Source organism: Lutra lutra, chromosome 7, assembly GCF_902655055.1.
Source record: "Lutra lutra chromosome 7, mLutLut1.2, whole genome shotgun sequence".
NCBI lineage: Eukaryota > Metazoa > Chordata > Mammalia > Carnivora > Mustelidae > Lutra > Lutra lutra.
In genome coordinates, this window is record NC_062284.1 from 79,680,740 (window position 1) to 79,697,314 (window position 16,575).

Below are 16,575 nucleotides of genomic sequence, written 5' to 3' on the forward strand. Positions count from 1 at the left end.
TTTAGGTTCCTCATCTTCAGTGGTAGGGTTGTTGTGAGCATTAGGTGAGTTAAGATACTTGAGTGCATTCAGTGCCCAGATAATAATAGAAACTCAAAAAACCTTCATCATCATCACTGTCACCACAAAGACAGGTCTTTTAGATAAATTACATCCCACTGAAGCCTCACAACAAACCTTCAGGGAATCTATAAGGCACCCTTCAAGCTCTTGACTCCTATACTACTACACTGTATTAGTACAAAATATAGCAGTGTTGGGGCGCCTGGGTGGTTCAGTTGGTTAAGAGACTGCCTTTGGCTCAGGTCATGATCCTGGAATCCTGGGATTGAGTCCCGCATTGGGATTGAGTCCCACATCAGTCTCCTTGCTCTCTCTCTGTTTCTCTCTCTCAAATAAATAAATAAATAAAATCTTTAGAATATAGTAGTGTTAAATAAGTATGAAAATGACCTAATTACTCAAGTTTTTTTCATATACAAACTAACCTGAAACTCCATTATATCAACATTTATTGTAAATCTAATTTCCCCCTATTCTCCACTCTCTCTCTCTTCCTTCTGACTCCTTCCAGACTCTTGCTGACTTCCCTCTGACTCCTCTTTCCTTTACTACCAGATTGTCCTGTTTTCCCATTCTCTACTTCCTCAACATCACTTACTCTTTGACGCACTGCATGCCATCTCTATTCCTACTCAGTCATTTTATTCTTTACTCTCTTCAAGGGTCAGAGCTTCTTTTGCCTCCACTCCTCTGCCGTGATATAGAGTACTTGACCTCTCTTTTGATGGCAGTTCTCATCTACTTCATCGCCTACCTGTCTGGTCTTCACTTTGCAGTTTCCTTGTGGAGGCCTTTTGCTGGGCCTGCTCCTTCAGTATTGGGTATTACAAATTATCTGGCACCTGCTGGTCCCTCTGACCTCATTTCTCAGCCCTACATGATGTGCAGTTATATATATTTACTACATTCTTTTTTTTTTTTTTTTTAAGATTTTATTTGTCAGAGAGAGCATGAGACCACAAGCAGGGGGAGCAGCAGCAGGCAGAGGGAGCAGCAGGCTCCCTGCTGAGCAGCAAGCCTGACGTGGGGCTTGATCCCGGGACCCTGGGATCATGACCTGAGCCGAAGGTAGACACTTAACCGACTGAGCCACCCAGGTGTCCCTATTTACTATGTTCTATATATCGCATGACTTTTTTTTTTTTTTTTTGCAAACAGTGATTACACTGTACAGCATTGTTACACTGATATGCATTAACAAAAACCATAGTGTCTGCCGACTCATTGGTGGGTTTTCCATCAAAAAATATCATTTCAGCATTTTATAAGAATCAAAATTAATTTTTATTTTTTAATTTCTTTAATGTGAACTCCATACCCAGTGTGGTTCTCAGAGTCACCACCCCAAGATCAAGAGTTGCATGCTCAACTGACTGGGCCAGTCAAGTACAGTGCAAATCACTTTTTAGAACAGAATATAACTTAATCAGTTTTTAACTAAAAAAGCACATATTATACTAACAGAAATAATATTGAGTGAGACACTGTGATTATTTCAGAAACCTCCCACCTCACAAAAAAGATAATTTTTTTAACTGGTTATACCCAGGAACTGAAAATTGTGGGGTCAGTTTATAGTAGAGATAAAGCATAAATATTAAATGTTTCTTAAAGACTTGAAAAATATAACTGAACTGGTTAGAATCTGTAATAGCAGAGGGTTAATAATAATTTCACCAGATAGCTTGACAATAAGGAAAAGGGTAAAAATCTATTATTTCATTTCAAAAATTTAAAAAATGACAAGCTTAATGAAATACATTCTCATGGATATTAGAATTAAAAGATTATTCCTCTAGTTATGTGAATGGATTTCTGTAGAGTTCTGATTATATATGCTAAAAGAAAATGGAACTAATTTCTTTATGAATTATGACTTCCTTGCTTCTCAATATTTTATCTAAATAAGCTAATATTTAATCAGTATTATGTGTAGACTTTGTCAGTAGTTAAGCAAAAGAAGTTTTATAGGAGTAGAAAAACTTCTCTTACAAGACAGAAATACCGAGTTTTTCAGATAGTGACTATCTCAAGAGAAATTTCTGAAAAGGTAAAACATGGAAAGACATACATACAAAAATATATATACACAGGTCTTGTCTTTTTTTTTCTTGGAGATACTACTGTTAAATACAAGTAGCTAAAATTCCAAGTTAATAAAAATACTAGTGAACTAACCTACCTCCATAAACAATCCCAAATTGTCCAGAACCCAGTACTTCATCAGGAAAAATCTGATATACTGTGCTGATGTCCTATAGGTGCAAGTCCAATGAAAAATAAAGATGAAGTGGTACAAAACATTAGCCCTGATAAATTGCATAATTCTATTATATATATTACTAATATTACTAGATATTTTAAGGTAAACCATAAGATTGTAAATGCTAGATGAAATGTACAGCTTCACTACACAAATCAAAGCACATTCTTCAATTAATTAAATAGTGTGATGTTTTTGCAAACTATTTGGTTCTTAAGCAGCAGAGGTTTTGCAATGTTCAGTCAAATATGTTTTAGTGGAGAGAAATAAGACTTGAAACTATACTAGGCTACTTACTCTAAGTATTCAAAAAAGGATTTGCTAGTGGGGATGGTTATTTAGAAATTTCAGGTGAAATAATCATAGGTCCCCGTCACATGTCTGTGTGAGTCCTGATTCCAATCACTTCACTCTTTATGGCTAGGATGGTAGGATGCTTCTTTATCAACCAGTCATCCCCAGGTGAATTAAATGCAAGGGGCTGAATCACTGTGAGTTGGAGAAACCACAAAGGAATGGCAATCCCTTGTGACACTCTCATCCGTGAGGTAGCTATTTTTATTATTTTTTACTACTTTTGGAGGCCAAAGGATCCAAATATCTAGTCTTTTCTCTTTGAAATAATAATTGCTAAAGAAAGCATTAGGTTTCAATGTCTCACAGCCTCTGATTTGATGATTACACTCATGAAAACACAAAGTAATACTTTTCACTTTATATATTCCTATTCTAGCAACTGAATTTTCTGCCCGTCCTTCACTCTTAGTCTTTGTCCTTTCAGAAAGTGAGTTCTTTAACATCAAATCCTACCCTCTTCATCTTCTACCCACTCTTATCTTTTCCTTTGTTCCCCTTCCTATAAAACAACTCCCAACTGTTTCTATTTTGTTATCCCTTCAGAGTAACCAGGGGGTGAATTCAAGGTTGTCTGGAGACAAGAAAACAAATTAATACTGTCCAGTATTTTGAGTACCAGCTGTTCCATATGAAAAATCATATGGCTCAATGGCCCACTCCAAATTTTGAGTGGATTAACAGTGGCTCAACAGGATGGAATGACCTGACAGGTATCTAGAATTTACCAAGAGGCTTACAGATTAAACTTCATTTCCCAAAGTCTTCTCTGGCTGAGCAAGAGCAACAGGAATGCAAGTGTTTACAAATATATTTCAAGATTAACAGCATAAGACCACAACTAACCTTCACTACGAGGTTTTCCTAATTCTCTTCATTTTGGCTTTGGTTTTCAGTTTACTTTATGCCATTAGCAAAGGATGCAAAGCTATAACTAGTGATGAATAGAGTTTCATGGATTTTAGTCTTTAAAAAGTAAACTCACATCAGGGAAAGTAAGTGTATAAATGTTTTGCTTTTGGTCATAGGTATAGCAGGGAAAATAGAGCAAAAGGTCTGAGTCAAAGGACAGGATAGGAAAGGCTCTATTATATTTTGGCTCCCTGCCATGACAAAATATAATACATTATCTCATGTCTATAATTTTCAAAAACTGAGTTGAAAGGATGGAGTTATGGGGCACAGCTGACTAGAGTGTTGGAATATGGACCCATAAAATCTGATGATTTATGCAGTTTTCGGAGGTCTTGATATGCACGAGTGACTCTAAAAGCATTCGCAACTCCTTGTCATAAGACAGTAGTCCTAGGTAGCAATTGAAGAACGAGAATAAGGGTATATTTAAGCTACTTGTACAGCTCAAAGAATTTATTTTGTTTGGTATTGTGTTATATCAACCATTAAAATTCTAATATTGAGGTGGGCAAATGTGGGAAAAATCAGTCACTGCATTATAATTGTTTATCTGAGATGAATAATAGGTATTTAGCTCTCCACACTACATGATATAGAAAATCACTTAAAAAATCTACATAATGTAATGTTTCTAAAATCTTATGGAAGAAAAATTTCCTAATAGACTCTACTTTACTTTCTAGAAAATACTGAAAATTAAAATGTTAGATAAAGGGGTGCCTGGGTGGCTCAGTGAGTTAAGCCACTGCCTTCGGCTCGGGTCATGATCTCAGGGTCCTGGGATCGAGCCCCGCGTCGGGCTCTCTGCTCGGCAGGGAGCCTGTTTCCTCCTCTCTCTCTGCCTGCCTCTCTGCCTGCTTGTGATCTCTCTCTGTCAAATAAATAAATAAAATCTTTAAAAAAAAAATGTTAGATAAATAAACATGTACTTTGGGATCCAAGTTTTATATAAGTAGGTACATACTCACCACATTTTCTTGAATCTGGCAATTTGATACCGAAATACTCACAGAAATATCTCCTGGAAATATATGTTAAAAAATACACAAAAGAAGTAAGAGAAGTAACAGTAAAGCGACCAGATAGATGTTTACTAATCAAGTTGTAGGGCTATTTTTAAATCACAGCAATTAAATGTTTCTAGGAAAATGTTCATTGGAACCTTTCTTTCCTTTTATATACAGATTTACTCTGTGCTTGTCTTTGAAAAATAATATTTTGTCAGTTTAGAGTCTGGAGTCCTGAAGCTTTGGGTTAAATGCTGACTACTGCTTCACAACTCTGGTAAAGCTGAGACAACTTAATCTCTCTAGATCCTGATTTCCTCACCTGTAACACAGGCAAAATCATTAACGTCCACCTGCCAGGGTTGTTTTAGGTATTAAAATAAAGACCTCACATAAAATGTATAGCACCCAAATAAACATATATAACTTATTAATACATATATTGGTTTATACATCAATTAAAAAGTTGTAATCAATCACCAAATAACTTACTGAGATATGAAAAACAGGTTTTTCCCCTCATAGGCTTCATTATTAAGAGCCATTATGAAATATAAAAATTAAACATTTTTACATAGATATTCCTTTAAAATACCTTTTTAAAATTCATCCTCAACACTTGATTACAGTTGCATTTTGGTAAAATCTGTTTCATTCTACTAATTTACTAACAGAGATTTCTTCCTAGGATACAATTATCAAGTATTTTCAAGTACTCTGCAGAGTACCATGTTAGGGGGTTTTGAGGGAACATGTTAACTCAGATTTGCAAAGAACAAGACTGGCATTCCAGATCAAACAAAAGCCGACTAGATTACTTGTTCTCTTATGACCAATAGCTCTAGGTTTCTGCTATCACCTAAGATATAGGGTTTACATGAATTTGTTCAATGCTCAAACATGAATTTGTTAAACTGTTCATATAAAATAAAGAAAACAAAAACCTAGGATAATTTAATGAAATACCTTAGTAGGTGGGCAGCTTCTACATAAGAAACCCTATGTTCTCCAATAAACTAAGTCAGCCCCAAAGAGGCTCTCTTCAACTGTCCGACAGACATGAAACTAGAGCAGACTCACTGTGCGAGTTGGTTCCCGAACCTACAGTCGAGCCCTTGGGAATGACGGGCATGAGGGCATGCTGGATCGCCATCTCCCACATCCTGGCCACATCTGCACCAATGCCACTGGTAAGGACACTGCTATTTGGTGGTGGGCTGGAAGGATTGACCACATTTTCTCCCACATAATACACTACATTGGCTGTAGTGATCTCAAAACAATGAGGATTGGCCCCATTAGGAATTAAAGCTGAAGGTTTTGCTGGTTCCAGCGATAAAATTTCTGATAAAGGAATTTCCTGTGGAAGAAAGAGTGTACTAACTGCAGTTTATCAAAAGTCTATAAACGTTCAAATAAAATTCATGCTAGGCACATGTGACAAATGACATTACAAATAGCCATCATTCTTATAAAACAGTTTTATTAAACACAGAATACTGTTAAGCAAATTTCAAAAATACCTTTACTAGGGGAAACTTTATCATCTCCTCTTGCCCGAAAAATTCAAGGGCCTTTTTTACTATTCATGTGGCAAGAAAAAGTACAAATAGGAATGATGATTTTGAACCTGCATCAAGATCTAAGAACACGGGACGCCTGGGTGGCTCAGTTGGTTGAGCAGCTGCCTTCGGCTCGGGTCATGGTCCCGGCGTCCTGGGATCGAGTCCCACATCGGGCTCCTTGCTCATCAGGGAGCCTGCTTCTCCCTCTGCCTCTGCCTGCCATTCGGTCTGCCTGTGCTTGCTCTCTCTCCCTCTCTCTCTCTGACAAATGGATAAATAAAATCTTTAAAAAAAAAAAAAAGATCTAAGAACACAAATGATTAATTTTTATAACTTTGAGATAGAATCACAACACTTTTGAAATGCATTTGGATATGCATGGCTGCTGCTAAGCTTTAACTATCCTTTTAGGCCCTGAATATGAATCATATAATTTGATTCAATAGATGCTAATATAATAATATAGCCAAATGAATGGTTTTAGTAAGGTAGACCACAGAGATTGGTTTTAAAAGCAGTTGCTTTTAAGACAATTTTGTTAATAAAAAAAATTAATCACCACATTGTCTACCCAGAGGTATGGAGTGACTAAGAAATAATAACTTTTAAAGTAAAGTTTTTCATTTAAAATTTAATGAGGTTTCCTTTTTCTGTTAGAGTTGTGTAGACACTGTGAGTCACGTCGGCTATGGCTGAGGCTGCATTAATTGTGAAGGAGTGAGTATATACTGTTTTCACTATGAACTTCTTCTGGAACCGCGTTTTACTGGGTGATACATTATGTGACATCTGTATTATTTCACATAGAGAGACAAAATGGAAACTCCTGCCAAATTTTTCTCTAAAGGAAAGTATTCCTTATGCATATTGGCAATGCATGGAGATATCATACCATGTTTCTTAACCCCCTGCGGAATGTGCTGCAAGACTACAGATGAATAAAAAAGCTGGATGTAGTAGATTTCAAGAATTTTCTTGTAGCTAATCTGCTGGACCTTGAATTTTCTAGTTAAGATACACATATCTAACAAACTCTATTAAAATTCCTCTTCTCCACCACCATTCCGTGGAGCCAGAAGCACTCCTCAGGGAAATTTGAAATTCACAGACAACTAACTTGGGGTCACAACTGGATTCCCCCCAAGTATATAAACTACAGAAAAAAAAAATCTGCAACAAGCACAAAACAGTCACATCTGTTAGACATATTTTGTATTCTTAACATCCTACATTCCCAAAAAGACAAGAGGAAGCAGGAGACTTCAGTCAAGGCAAAAGCCATCCTTACCTTGTAGTACCTACTTCCGGTGTCATTCTGAAAGAGGGTAATACATTTGCTATCCAATCTCCAATAGTGCCGTTTCCGCTGAAACAGAAGTGAGATTTAGGATCTTTTAAAATTTTTTTAAATACCCAGGATTAAAAAAAATACCCAAGAATGATAAAACCAAAACATTTTCCCAATGGAGACATAAGATCTGATTGGTGGGAAGCTCAGGGGCTCTAGACCAGGAAGACTCACACTGAATTTTAGACTCTAGAAGATGACTATTTAGCAACTGTGTGATAAGTTTCTGCTTCCACTTCTACATCAGTGAGTTAGGAGTAATAAAGGAGGTAATATATTTGCACTCAGTGTAGTGCCTGGCACTTAGTGCATGCATAGTAAATATTTCTGGTTTCTTTCTTTCTTTCTTTTTTTAAAGATTTTATTTATTTATTTGACAGAAATCATGAGGAGGCAGAGAGAGGGAGAAGCAGACTCCCTACTGAGCAGAGAGCCTGATGCGGGGCTCGATCCCAGGGCCCTGAGATCATGACCTGAGCTGAAGGCAGAGGCTTAAGCCTCTGAGCCATCCAGGCTCCCCCCAATATTTCTGGTTTCTTAAAGACGTATTTATTTGAGAGAGAGCAAGCATGCAGAGTGTAGGGGCAGAGAGAAACTGATGGAGAATGAAGAGCCCAAAGAGCTTGATCTCCTGACCCTGAGATCACCTAAGCCAAAACTCAGAATAGCATGCTTAACCTACTACTCCACTCAGGTACATTTCTATTTTAAAATATTTCTATTTTAAAATTTATTTGACTGCATGCAGAACTAAAGGTGAACTTCTAGTTCTTAATATAATAAAAAAAGGTTAGATATAAGAGATGTAGAATTTATGTATACTCATTATTTCAGAACATAGGGAATACCATGTTTATCTAGTCAAGTATTCTGGCCTCCATTAGAAATGGAAGAATTCTGAATTTTACAGAAGAACTAAAAAATATTTGTTGGATGTCAAGTCTGACTCCATGACATCAACATAACAAAGTCAGGGGAAGGCATCAAGCTCTACGTTCTCTTAAGTCCACTATAGATCTAAACTTTCATGATTTGATGATGAGGTTTTTTCAGTCTAGGCATATGCTCCATAATTTTAGGGTGTGTGTGTATGTATGTGTGTGTGTGTGTCTGTCTGTATCTATGTGTGTGTATGTGTTTATGTGTACTCATCTTTTTAGAATAGGAAGCCCTAGCAGTATTCTTGGTCTCAACCACAACTAATCTTAGACCAGTCAAATATATTAGATATGCTTTAAATACTGTATGTATGCCATGTCTAGGAAGAACTAGAAGATGATATTCAACTGGATCCTATAGTAAGTCATGTAAATCTCTCTCCAGCAGAGAACACTGTTATTATAGATAGAGTAATTAGGTTATGGGTGTCTATGTTTCTAAAGAAATGTTGGGGATCCTATAGATAGGAGGTGAGGAGGAAAACAATACCAGTAACTGAGAAAGATGCTTATCACCAAATGTCAGTAAGTTCAACAAAAACGATGATTTTTTTTTCTCTCTTACACACATGCACAATCTCATTCATCACCTATTAGAAAAATCTGGAGTAGTGAACACCCCAGACTACATTTAAAAAATTAAAATATATGTCTTTTATCGAATAAAATACAGGACTACTGTATTCCCGAACAGGTCAGTTTTTAGGTGAACACTTAGGGATTTAAAAGTATATTAACAGGGACACCTGGGTGGCTCAGTTGGTTAAGCAGCTGCCTTCGGCTCAGGTCATGATCCCAGGGTCCTGGGATCGAGTCCCACATCGGGCTCCTTGCTTGGCGGGGAGCCTGCTTCTCCCTCTGCCTCTGCCTGCCATTCTGTCTGCCTGTGCTTGCTCTCTCTCCCTCTCTCTCTGACAAATAAATAAATTAAAAAAAAAAAAGTATATTAACAGTTATCATTGTTTTTTCTCTCCCTAAAATGTAGTAGTTTTTTTTTTTTTTTTTTAAATTCTGAATCACAAAGGAGCATTCTGAAAGCACATGTTGTCATTTCCATGACTGCTATAAAATGACAGGCAGACATTCAAGTTGTTTGGAGATCATCTCAAGTAACAGAGGTAAATGACTGTTTCTCTGAGATTGCTGTCTACAATTTCTTCTAACTCAGTTGCTTGCTCAACTCCATCGACACCTAGAGACTGTTAATGTGTTCTACCTGATCCTCTGCCATGCCCAAACAGAGCTTTGCTCCCGGTAACTCAAGTCTCCCTCGGTCTTGACAAGGCATTAGCAATTCTTCTAATGAAAGCTAGAGAGCCACAAGTCAGCTGTGGGCTGTAGATCTTACCAGGGTGTCCTTGCTGGTGTAGTGGACCATCCACCCTTCTTTCAATACTGTGCTGCTTTTCCTCTTCGTGTGTTTGACAGACTGCACGACTCTCATGAGCGGGATATTGTTGCTTGTTGATGGACTTGAAAAGTCAAAATATTTTGGGAGAGAAATGTTTTTAGATACAGATCCTTTGCTGCATAAAACCTTTTTTCAGCTATTTCAGAGTGAAAGTCAAAAAACATTCAGATCCCATTTTTGGTGAAATGCATTGTCAGAACACCATGGTTCAGAATCTGGATTACTCTAAGTGACAGGCACTTCACATGTACTCTTTAAAAATCCCAAGGGAGGATAATAATCACCTTAGTTTTTAGGTTGAACCACATGGTGTTCAGTTTGCAGGGAAACACCAGATAAATTACCGTCTTAGTGTACTGAGACCATAGTATTCGGAATACACATAAAAAGTTTATTTGCTTATTATCACAGACTACAGGCAAAATATTAATCATGTGCATAATATCACAGAACATGAATTTGAGTCTGGATAGTTTCATAAAAAGTAGAATCTGCTATTTAAACTCTCTTAAATTAACTACTGTTCATAGAATTATGCTGATCCTTTATCTCTTTGCCTTTCCCTTCTGTCTCTTCCTATTTTCTTCCCTAACCACTGTGCATATATGCAAGTGCCTTCTCCAATATTCCCCCACTTGGAAACTACAGAAATGTACACCTTCAAGAGACAGTTCTATCATAAGACTAATATTTTCCAGTATATTTCTTATGCCATTAAATGGAAAAACTCCAACTACTTTATTGCTCTACCCATGAACAATTTCAGTTTGCCAATAAATATGGCATTTGTAAAATGGACACCAAAGTCTGAATACATTTTATAACATAAATCAGAGGCTGGGAAACTTTTTCTGCAAAGGACCAGGTGTAAACATTTTTAAGTTCTGCAGAAGACTTAACTCTGCCACTGAGGTACACAAGCAGCCACAGACAATATGAATGGTCATGCCTATGTTTCAATAAACTTTATTACAAAGCAGCAGCCTCATTGGCCATAGTGTACTGATCCCTCATATCAAAAATGGGGTTCATCTATTAATCAAGAAGGATAGATGATTAAATCCCAAGCATAAAATTTCACATACTTCTGAAATAAAATACAGAACAGTAAGATGTAGACATATGTGATATTTGTATAAGGGGCCAACTATAAGATAGATAGTGTCCACTGAGGTTGGCCCCTGATCTTTGCAGGTCCACACAATGAGCTATGACTGATCATTAATTTAGCAGTAAACCTGTGGCTGGCAGATATGAGTAACTTTCACATGCAAAAGAAAAGAAATCACAGAAAGAGGCAGCTAGGAAAGGATGCAAACCTATACCTCTCTAGGGCCATCCAGACCTCCTAACTCCACTGGCTTTCCTCTACAGTTCACAGCGCATTCATAAACAAATCAAGCATACACTTTAAATTTCTTCTCCAACAGATAAAAATAGGAAAGACTCTTAAAGAGGAAATTCCCCTGCTGGAGTGAGACCAAGAGTGCAGCTCCCACCTGATGGTTCTGTTGGAGTCCTCTGGGTCCGGGTCTGGGTCCTGCATTTCCCCACTGTCATTCTGGCACTCTGCCATCACCACCTCAGCATCTTGAACCATTGCCTCTTCCATGTCATCCATGAGCCCACTGTTCCTTTCACTGTCATTGTCATCACTCCCTTCTTCCATGACCACATCAGACTCTGCCCCAGGGCTAAGCAAATCTAAAAAATTGTTTTGCATCCATGAAGATAAGCCTGGAATCCTAGAGTCAGGGCTTAAGAGGGTTAGGCAATCCTACAACATATCAATTGAAAGCCCTAAAAAATACTTATTTCAAGAATTTATCTTTCCTTTTTTTAAAAAAATTTAGTTCATAAATATCTGAAGTTATCAGAGGATGAACAGATAATTTTACAACCAGATGTTTCTTTTTCATGCCCCTAAGCCTAAAAACATGAAAAGACATGGATAGCCATGGCAGGAAGCCAAGTGCAGGATAGAAGCAAAGTTCTAGGAAGCAAAGTCATATCAGGAATGAGTCTATTTCAGTAGCATAGCCTTGGTGGGAAAAAAGGGATACATGGGAAGATGAGAGAAACTTTCACATGCAAGAAAAGTCGGGGTCATTGATTCTTGCTATTCCAGTAACTTTTTAAGTCATGGATTCCAATATATCAAATTGGTCACATAAGCAGCAATTTTTAAATACTTAAGATATTTGATATTTTAAGTAATATTGAATCTGTCATCAAGCATTTGGTGGTAATGCAATCAATTATAATTGCTGTTGGCCCTTGAACAACATGGATTTGAACCATGTGGGTCCACTTATACAAATATTTTTTTTGATCAATACAGTACTGTAAGTGTATATTTTCTTACTTACGATTTAAATAACTCTTTTCTCTAGCTTACTTTATTGTCAGAATATATTATAGAATACATGTAAATACAAAATGTGTGTTAATCTTCTATGTTACTAATAGGCTTCTGGTCAATAGTCGGCTGTTAACAGTCAAGGTTTTGGGGACCCAAAAGCTAACAGTCAGATTTTCAGCTGCCTGGAGGGGAGGCACTCGGTAGCTAACCCCAAGCCCCAAGTTGTTCAAGTGTTGACTGTACTTACTAATGCAGAGTCCTTATTTTAAAACTGGAAAATGGATCAGGGACCTCAGCCTGCTAAGTCTGAGAAATTCACATTTTTACCAGATTTTTCTAACTGTGTGGGAAAATGCAATTTCAAAGTAATCAACAATATAAAAAATTGCACTGTTTCCCCTTAGTTCCAGTTATCAAGAACATACTGACATTTCCTGGGCCTGAACAAAGTCAATTCCACATGCCACAGAAAGTAGGAAAACTGCCAAGCTTTCCATTTTGGCAGCTAATCCATGAATCTCCAAGGCAGGAACTGGTAAAGAAATGCTTTCCTTGAGATATTTCCCCTCTTCTTCTAGGTACATATTTCTTCTAGAGAAGAAAGTTCTAGAGTAAAGATAACCCTTTATTCTTCAGAGTTTTAGCAATAAAAATATTTGTTTCTCTGGCCTTCTGTCCACCATTTTTTTTTCCCTCAGAGGAATCACAAAACTGGTATTAAACTGAAAGTATAAAGCAGTCTACCATCTATAGAAAAAGTTAGCCTGGGGTACTAAATCAAATATTTTGCTAAAGACTCTATTAGGAATACTACTTGGGAAGAAAACATCAGTTGTTCCTTTAGGACATCGTATTTTTCTTAGGAGTCCTTCAGTGTTAATTTTTACAGTTTAGAGTTTTCCCAAAAGAATATTCCCAAGTATAAAAAACAATATATATTTTTAATTGACTGAATTAAAGTTCTTTTTATTATTATTGAAGATTCAAATTAATAAGCATACATATAATGGAATTAACTGGGTAGAAGAAGGAAGTGGGTGATTATTTCTTGATGGGTCAGTATCTGATTCTTCCCTCCCTTGACAGGAAAGATAAATTAATCTTTATCCCAGTGCTTGGAATGAGAAGGATGGAGAAAAGAGACCGAGAGCTATAACTTGCAGGCATTCCAACATTTTCTACACTTCTGAACAAACTAGGAAAGGAGTATTAAGAAGAAAGCTTGAGAAAGAAATTCTGGACATCTAAGTCTTCAGTACTGGCTGTGCACTGCATAAAAATCAAGCAAAGCTCTTTGGTTTCTATCAAAACTCAATGATGAGCCCTTTTCTAATTTAAAATAGGAAAAAAAAAAAAATCCCACCACGTCATTATGGACACACTCTTGAACAGGGGAGAAGCACAGATGTGACGGTTGATCTTTCGCTTACCTCCATTAATGGTCACTTCACCAAGGCAGTTGTTGGGCACTTTGGAGGCACAACGTTTGTGACAGTTGAATCTGCAATCTGATCGTAATGATGTAGAAGGAAACAAAAACCAAGCACTTGTCAGAAGGAGAAGTTGTGGACTAAGTAAAAGAACAGTGACTTCAAACGGATGAGGACTACTTTCTAGATCAACGTGTGGCTGGCGACAAATGTCCAGGGGGGACAAAATCCTCCTCACCTTTGCACTGGAGGCCCTGCCGAAAGAGGCCCCTGAGCAGCTTCTTGCAGTACTGGCACACGGTGGGCCGGGTGTATGAGTGGATGACGAACGTGTGCGGCACTTTCACCTTAGACATCAAAATCTTGTCAAGCTGAATTGGTCGTCCAATGTATGACTGAGAATTCGACCTCTTCTCCCGACCAATAAAGGACTCAGATGGTGACTTTTGCTATGTTTGCAATACAATAAAGGATAATAAGATGTAAGAGGTGACTTGATTTATACATACATATAAACATACAGATATATATATATATATATATATATATATATATATATGTTTATTTTTTTAATTGTTTTGTTTTACTGCTTAGTGGTGGGGTCCATAAGGAAATAAGAGAAATAAACTAAAGCCGTGTTTCTGTTATTTAATATAATTTAATACCCCTTCTATTTCTCATCTGACTTACCTTATTTTTATAGTCTAAAAAGAAGAGAATTAGAGCTCAGAATATTTGAACCTGATTTCCAGGACTTTCAAATTTGGGGCGTTTAAAAAGTAACAATTAGATGTAATATAGAAGTATAAAGTTGAAAACAAACACACAATGGTCCTTTACCCCACTGCACATGTTATTTCATTGATGTTTTCTGAGGTATGACATGCAGATGGTTAAAAAAAGGCAAGGAAGGGGTGCCTGGGTGGCTCAGTGGGTTAAGCCTCTGCCTTCAGCTCAGGTTATGATCTCAGGGTCCTGGGATCAAGCCCCGCATCGGGCTCTCAGCTCGGCAGAGAGCCTGCTTCCTCCTCTCTCTCTCTCTGCCTGCCTCTCCGCCTACTTGTGATCTCTCTCTGTCAAATAAATAAATAAAATCTTTAAAAAAAAATACAGCAAAGGCAATTATGAATTAAATGATCAAGCCAAATTAAAAAAAAAAAGGCAAGGAATTCTGCATACGACATCATTAGAAAAGTGCTTACAGTTCCTCTGAAGTTCCTCAAAGAAAAAATAAATGTGGTTTGGTATTATTCCTCAACAAAAGAAAGTTAAGGGTTGAAATTATACTATCATTTTATAATTAAAAACAAAGCAACTAGTGGACTATACAAGACACACAAATATGGGTGTTTGGTTATAATTACACATCTGTGCACTCTTGTGTTTCATTTTAAAATTATTTAATCAGCCCAGTACATAGGTTTTTTTTTTCATTTTTACTTAAATGAATTAAAATTAACTGTGTCTCTATGTTTTTGGGCAATTTCATGTAGCTCTTGATATCATGGAAATGTACTTAAGAATTATCAGAATAGGGGCGCCTGGGTGGCTCAGTGGGTTAAGGCCTCTGCCTTCGGCTCAGGTCATGATCCCAAGGTCCTGGGATCGAGCCCCACATTGGGCTCTCTGCTCTGCAGGGAGCCTGCTTCCTCCTCTCTCTCTCTCTGCCTGCCTCTCTGCCTACTTGTGATCTCTGTCTGTCGAATAAATAAAAATCTTAAAAAAAAAAGTCATTAAGAATTATCAGAATAAAAGAGAAACTGAGTTAACTTTTTAATAGTTATAAGACTTACAGATCTCATTTATTAAACTCCTACCCTCAGCTATCATTGTGCGAGGCACCTTACAAGATAGGCTTTATTATCTAAAGTCAAGGTATCTAAGCCCATAAAATTTAAATATATTCTTTTTAGTTAAATGCCAGAACATGAGCTTCCATTTGTTTGCCTCCAGAGCCCTTATATTATTACCTTACTCAGCTTCTGATTTGGAATGGTTACTGACAAGATGAGAAAAAAATCATATTTATGTAAAATTTCCACCCACTTCAATGCCTATCAGCACCAAAAGGTAGCACCATTTGTTACCAAATGGGGGTATTTTGATTTGCAGATTTACTAGCTGCAATAAAAAGAAATTTGAGATGAAGTTCTACATAGGGTTAATTTATAATTACAATCCTATAAAAGAAAACTATAAAGGATAATTACTCTGGAAAGGTTCAACTCTTACAGAGAAGTTTAAGGAGCTTATAATGATAGGCCAAAGGTTTGCCAGACCAGAATCATGAACACGAATATACAGAATAAATATCTTCAATGGAAGTGAAAAATAATTAAATCCACAGGGTTAGGTCTCAGTTTTATGTGTCCTTCTTTAGTAACTGTAGTTAACGGGCCAGTTTTAAGTATAGACTAAAATGAAAATTGATATTTTTCCATAGTTGGAAAGTTTCAACACTCGAATAAAAGTTGATCTGATATCACATTTTAAAATGTTCTCAGATTTGGAAAATCCTATGAAAAGCTGACCAAATCACTCTTCAACTATTTTCCTTAATTTAAGACACCTAATTCCAGGCTATGGTAACAGAACCCATTTCACAAAGGACTATTTACCGTGGAGCAAAGTCACTCAGAAAAGCAAGAGGCAATCTGATAAATTGAAATGTCTTCTTCTTAGCCAACACGGTAACATTCACATAAACACTGCCTTAAACTACAAGTCATTTCCTTTATCACCTTCAAGGCAGGATTGCATCCGGAATTTTAAAATGTTATGTGAGTTTATAGAAGAGAAGTTAGCTGTCACTGTAGCCCAGAGACTATATTATACACACATTCAGGCAATGGTGAGATTCACACAGTTGCATGTGTGCTTGGCACAGAAAAACAACTCAAAAATTCTGTAATTTATAGT

General features: G+C 37.0%; 1 protein-coding gene across 2 annotated transcripts in view; it reads right to left on the minus strand.

Moving 5' to 3' along the window:
- Positions 1-16,575, minus strand: part of PRKD1 (protein kinase D1) — a 330,955-nt gene that overhangs the window by 44,077 nt on the left and 270,303 nt on the right. For both annotated transcript variants that reach the window (XM_047737162.1, XM_047737160.1), the window contains 8 exons: positions 13,895-14,105; positions 13,657-13,734; positions 11,364-11,568; positions 9,802-9,925; positions 7,456-7,533; positions 5,683-5,962; positions 4,564-4,616; positions 2,246-2,318 (listed from right to left, as the gene is read on the minus strand). In XM_047737162.1, the coding sequence (XP_047593118.1) occupies positions 2,246-2,318; positions 4,564-4,616; positions 5,683-5,962; positions 7,456-7,533; positions 9,802-9,925; positions 11,364-11,568; positions 13,657-13,734; positions 13,895-14,105 (1,102 nt within the window). The remainder of the gene's footprint in view (positions 1-2,245; positions 2,319-4,563; positions 4,617-5,682; positions 5,963-7,455; positions 7,534-9,801; positions 9,926-11,363; positions 11,569-13,656; positions 13,735-13,894; positions 14,106-16,575) is intronic.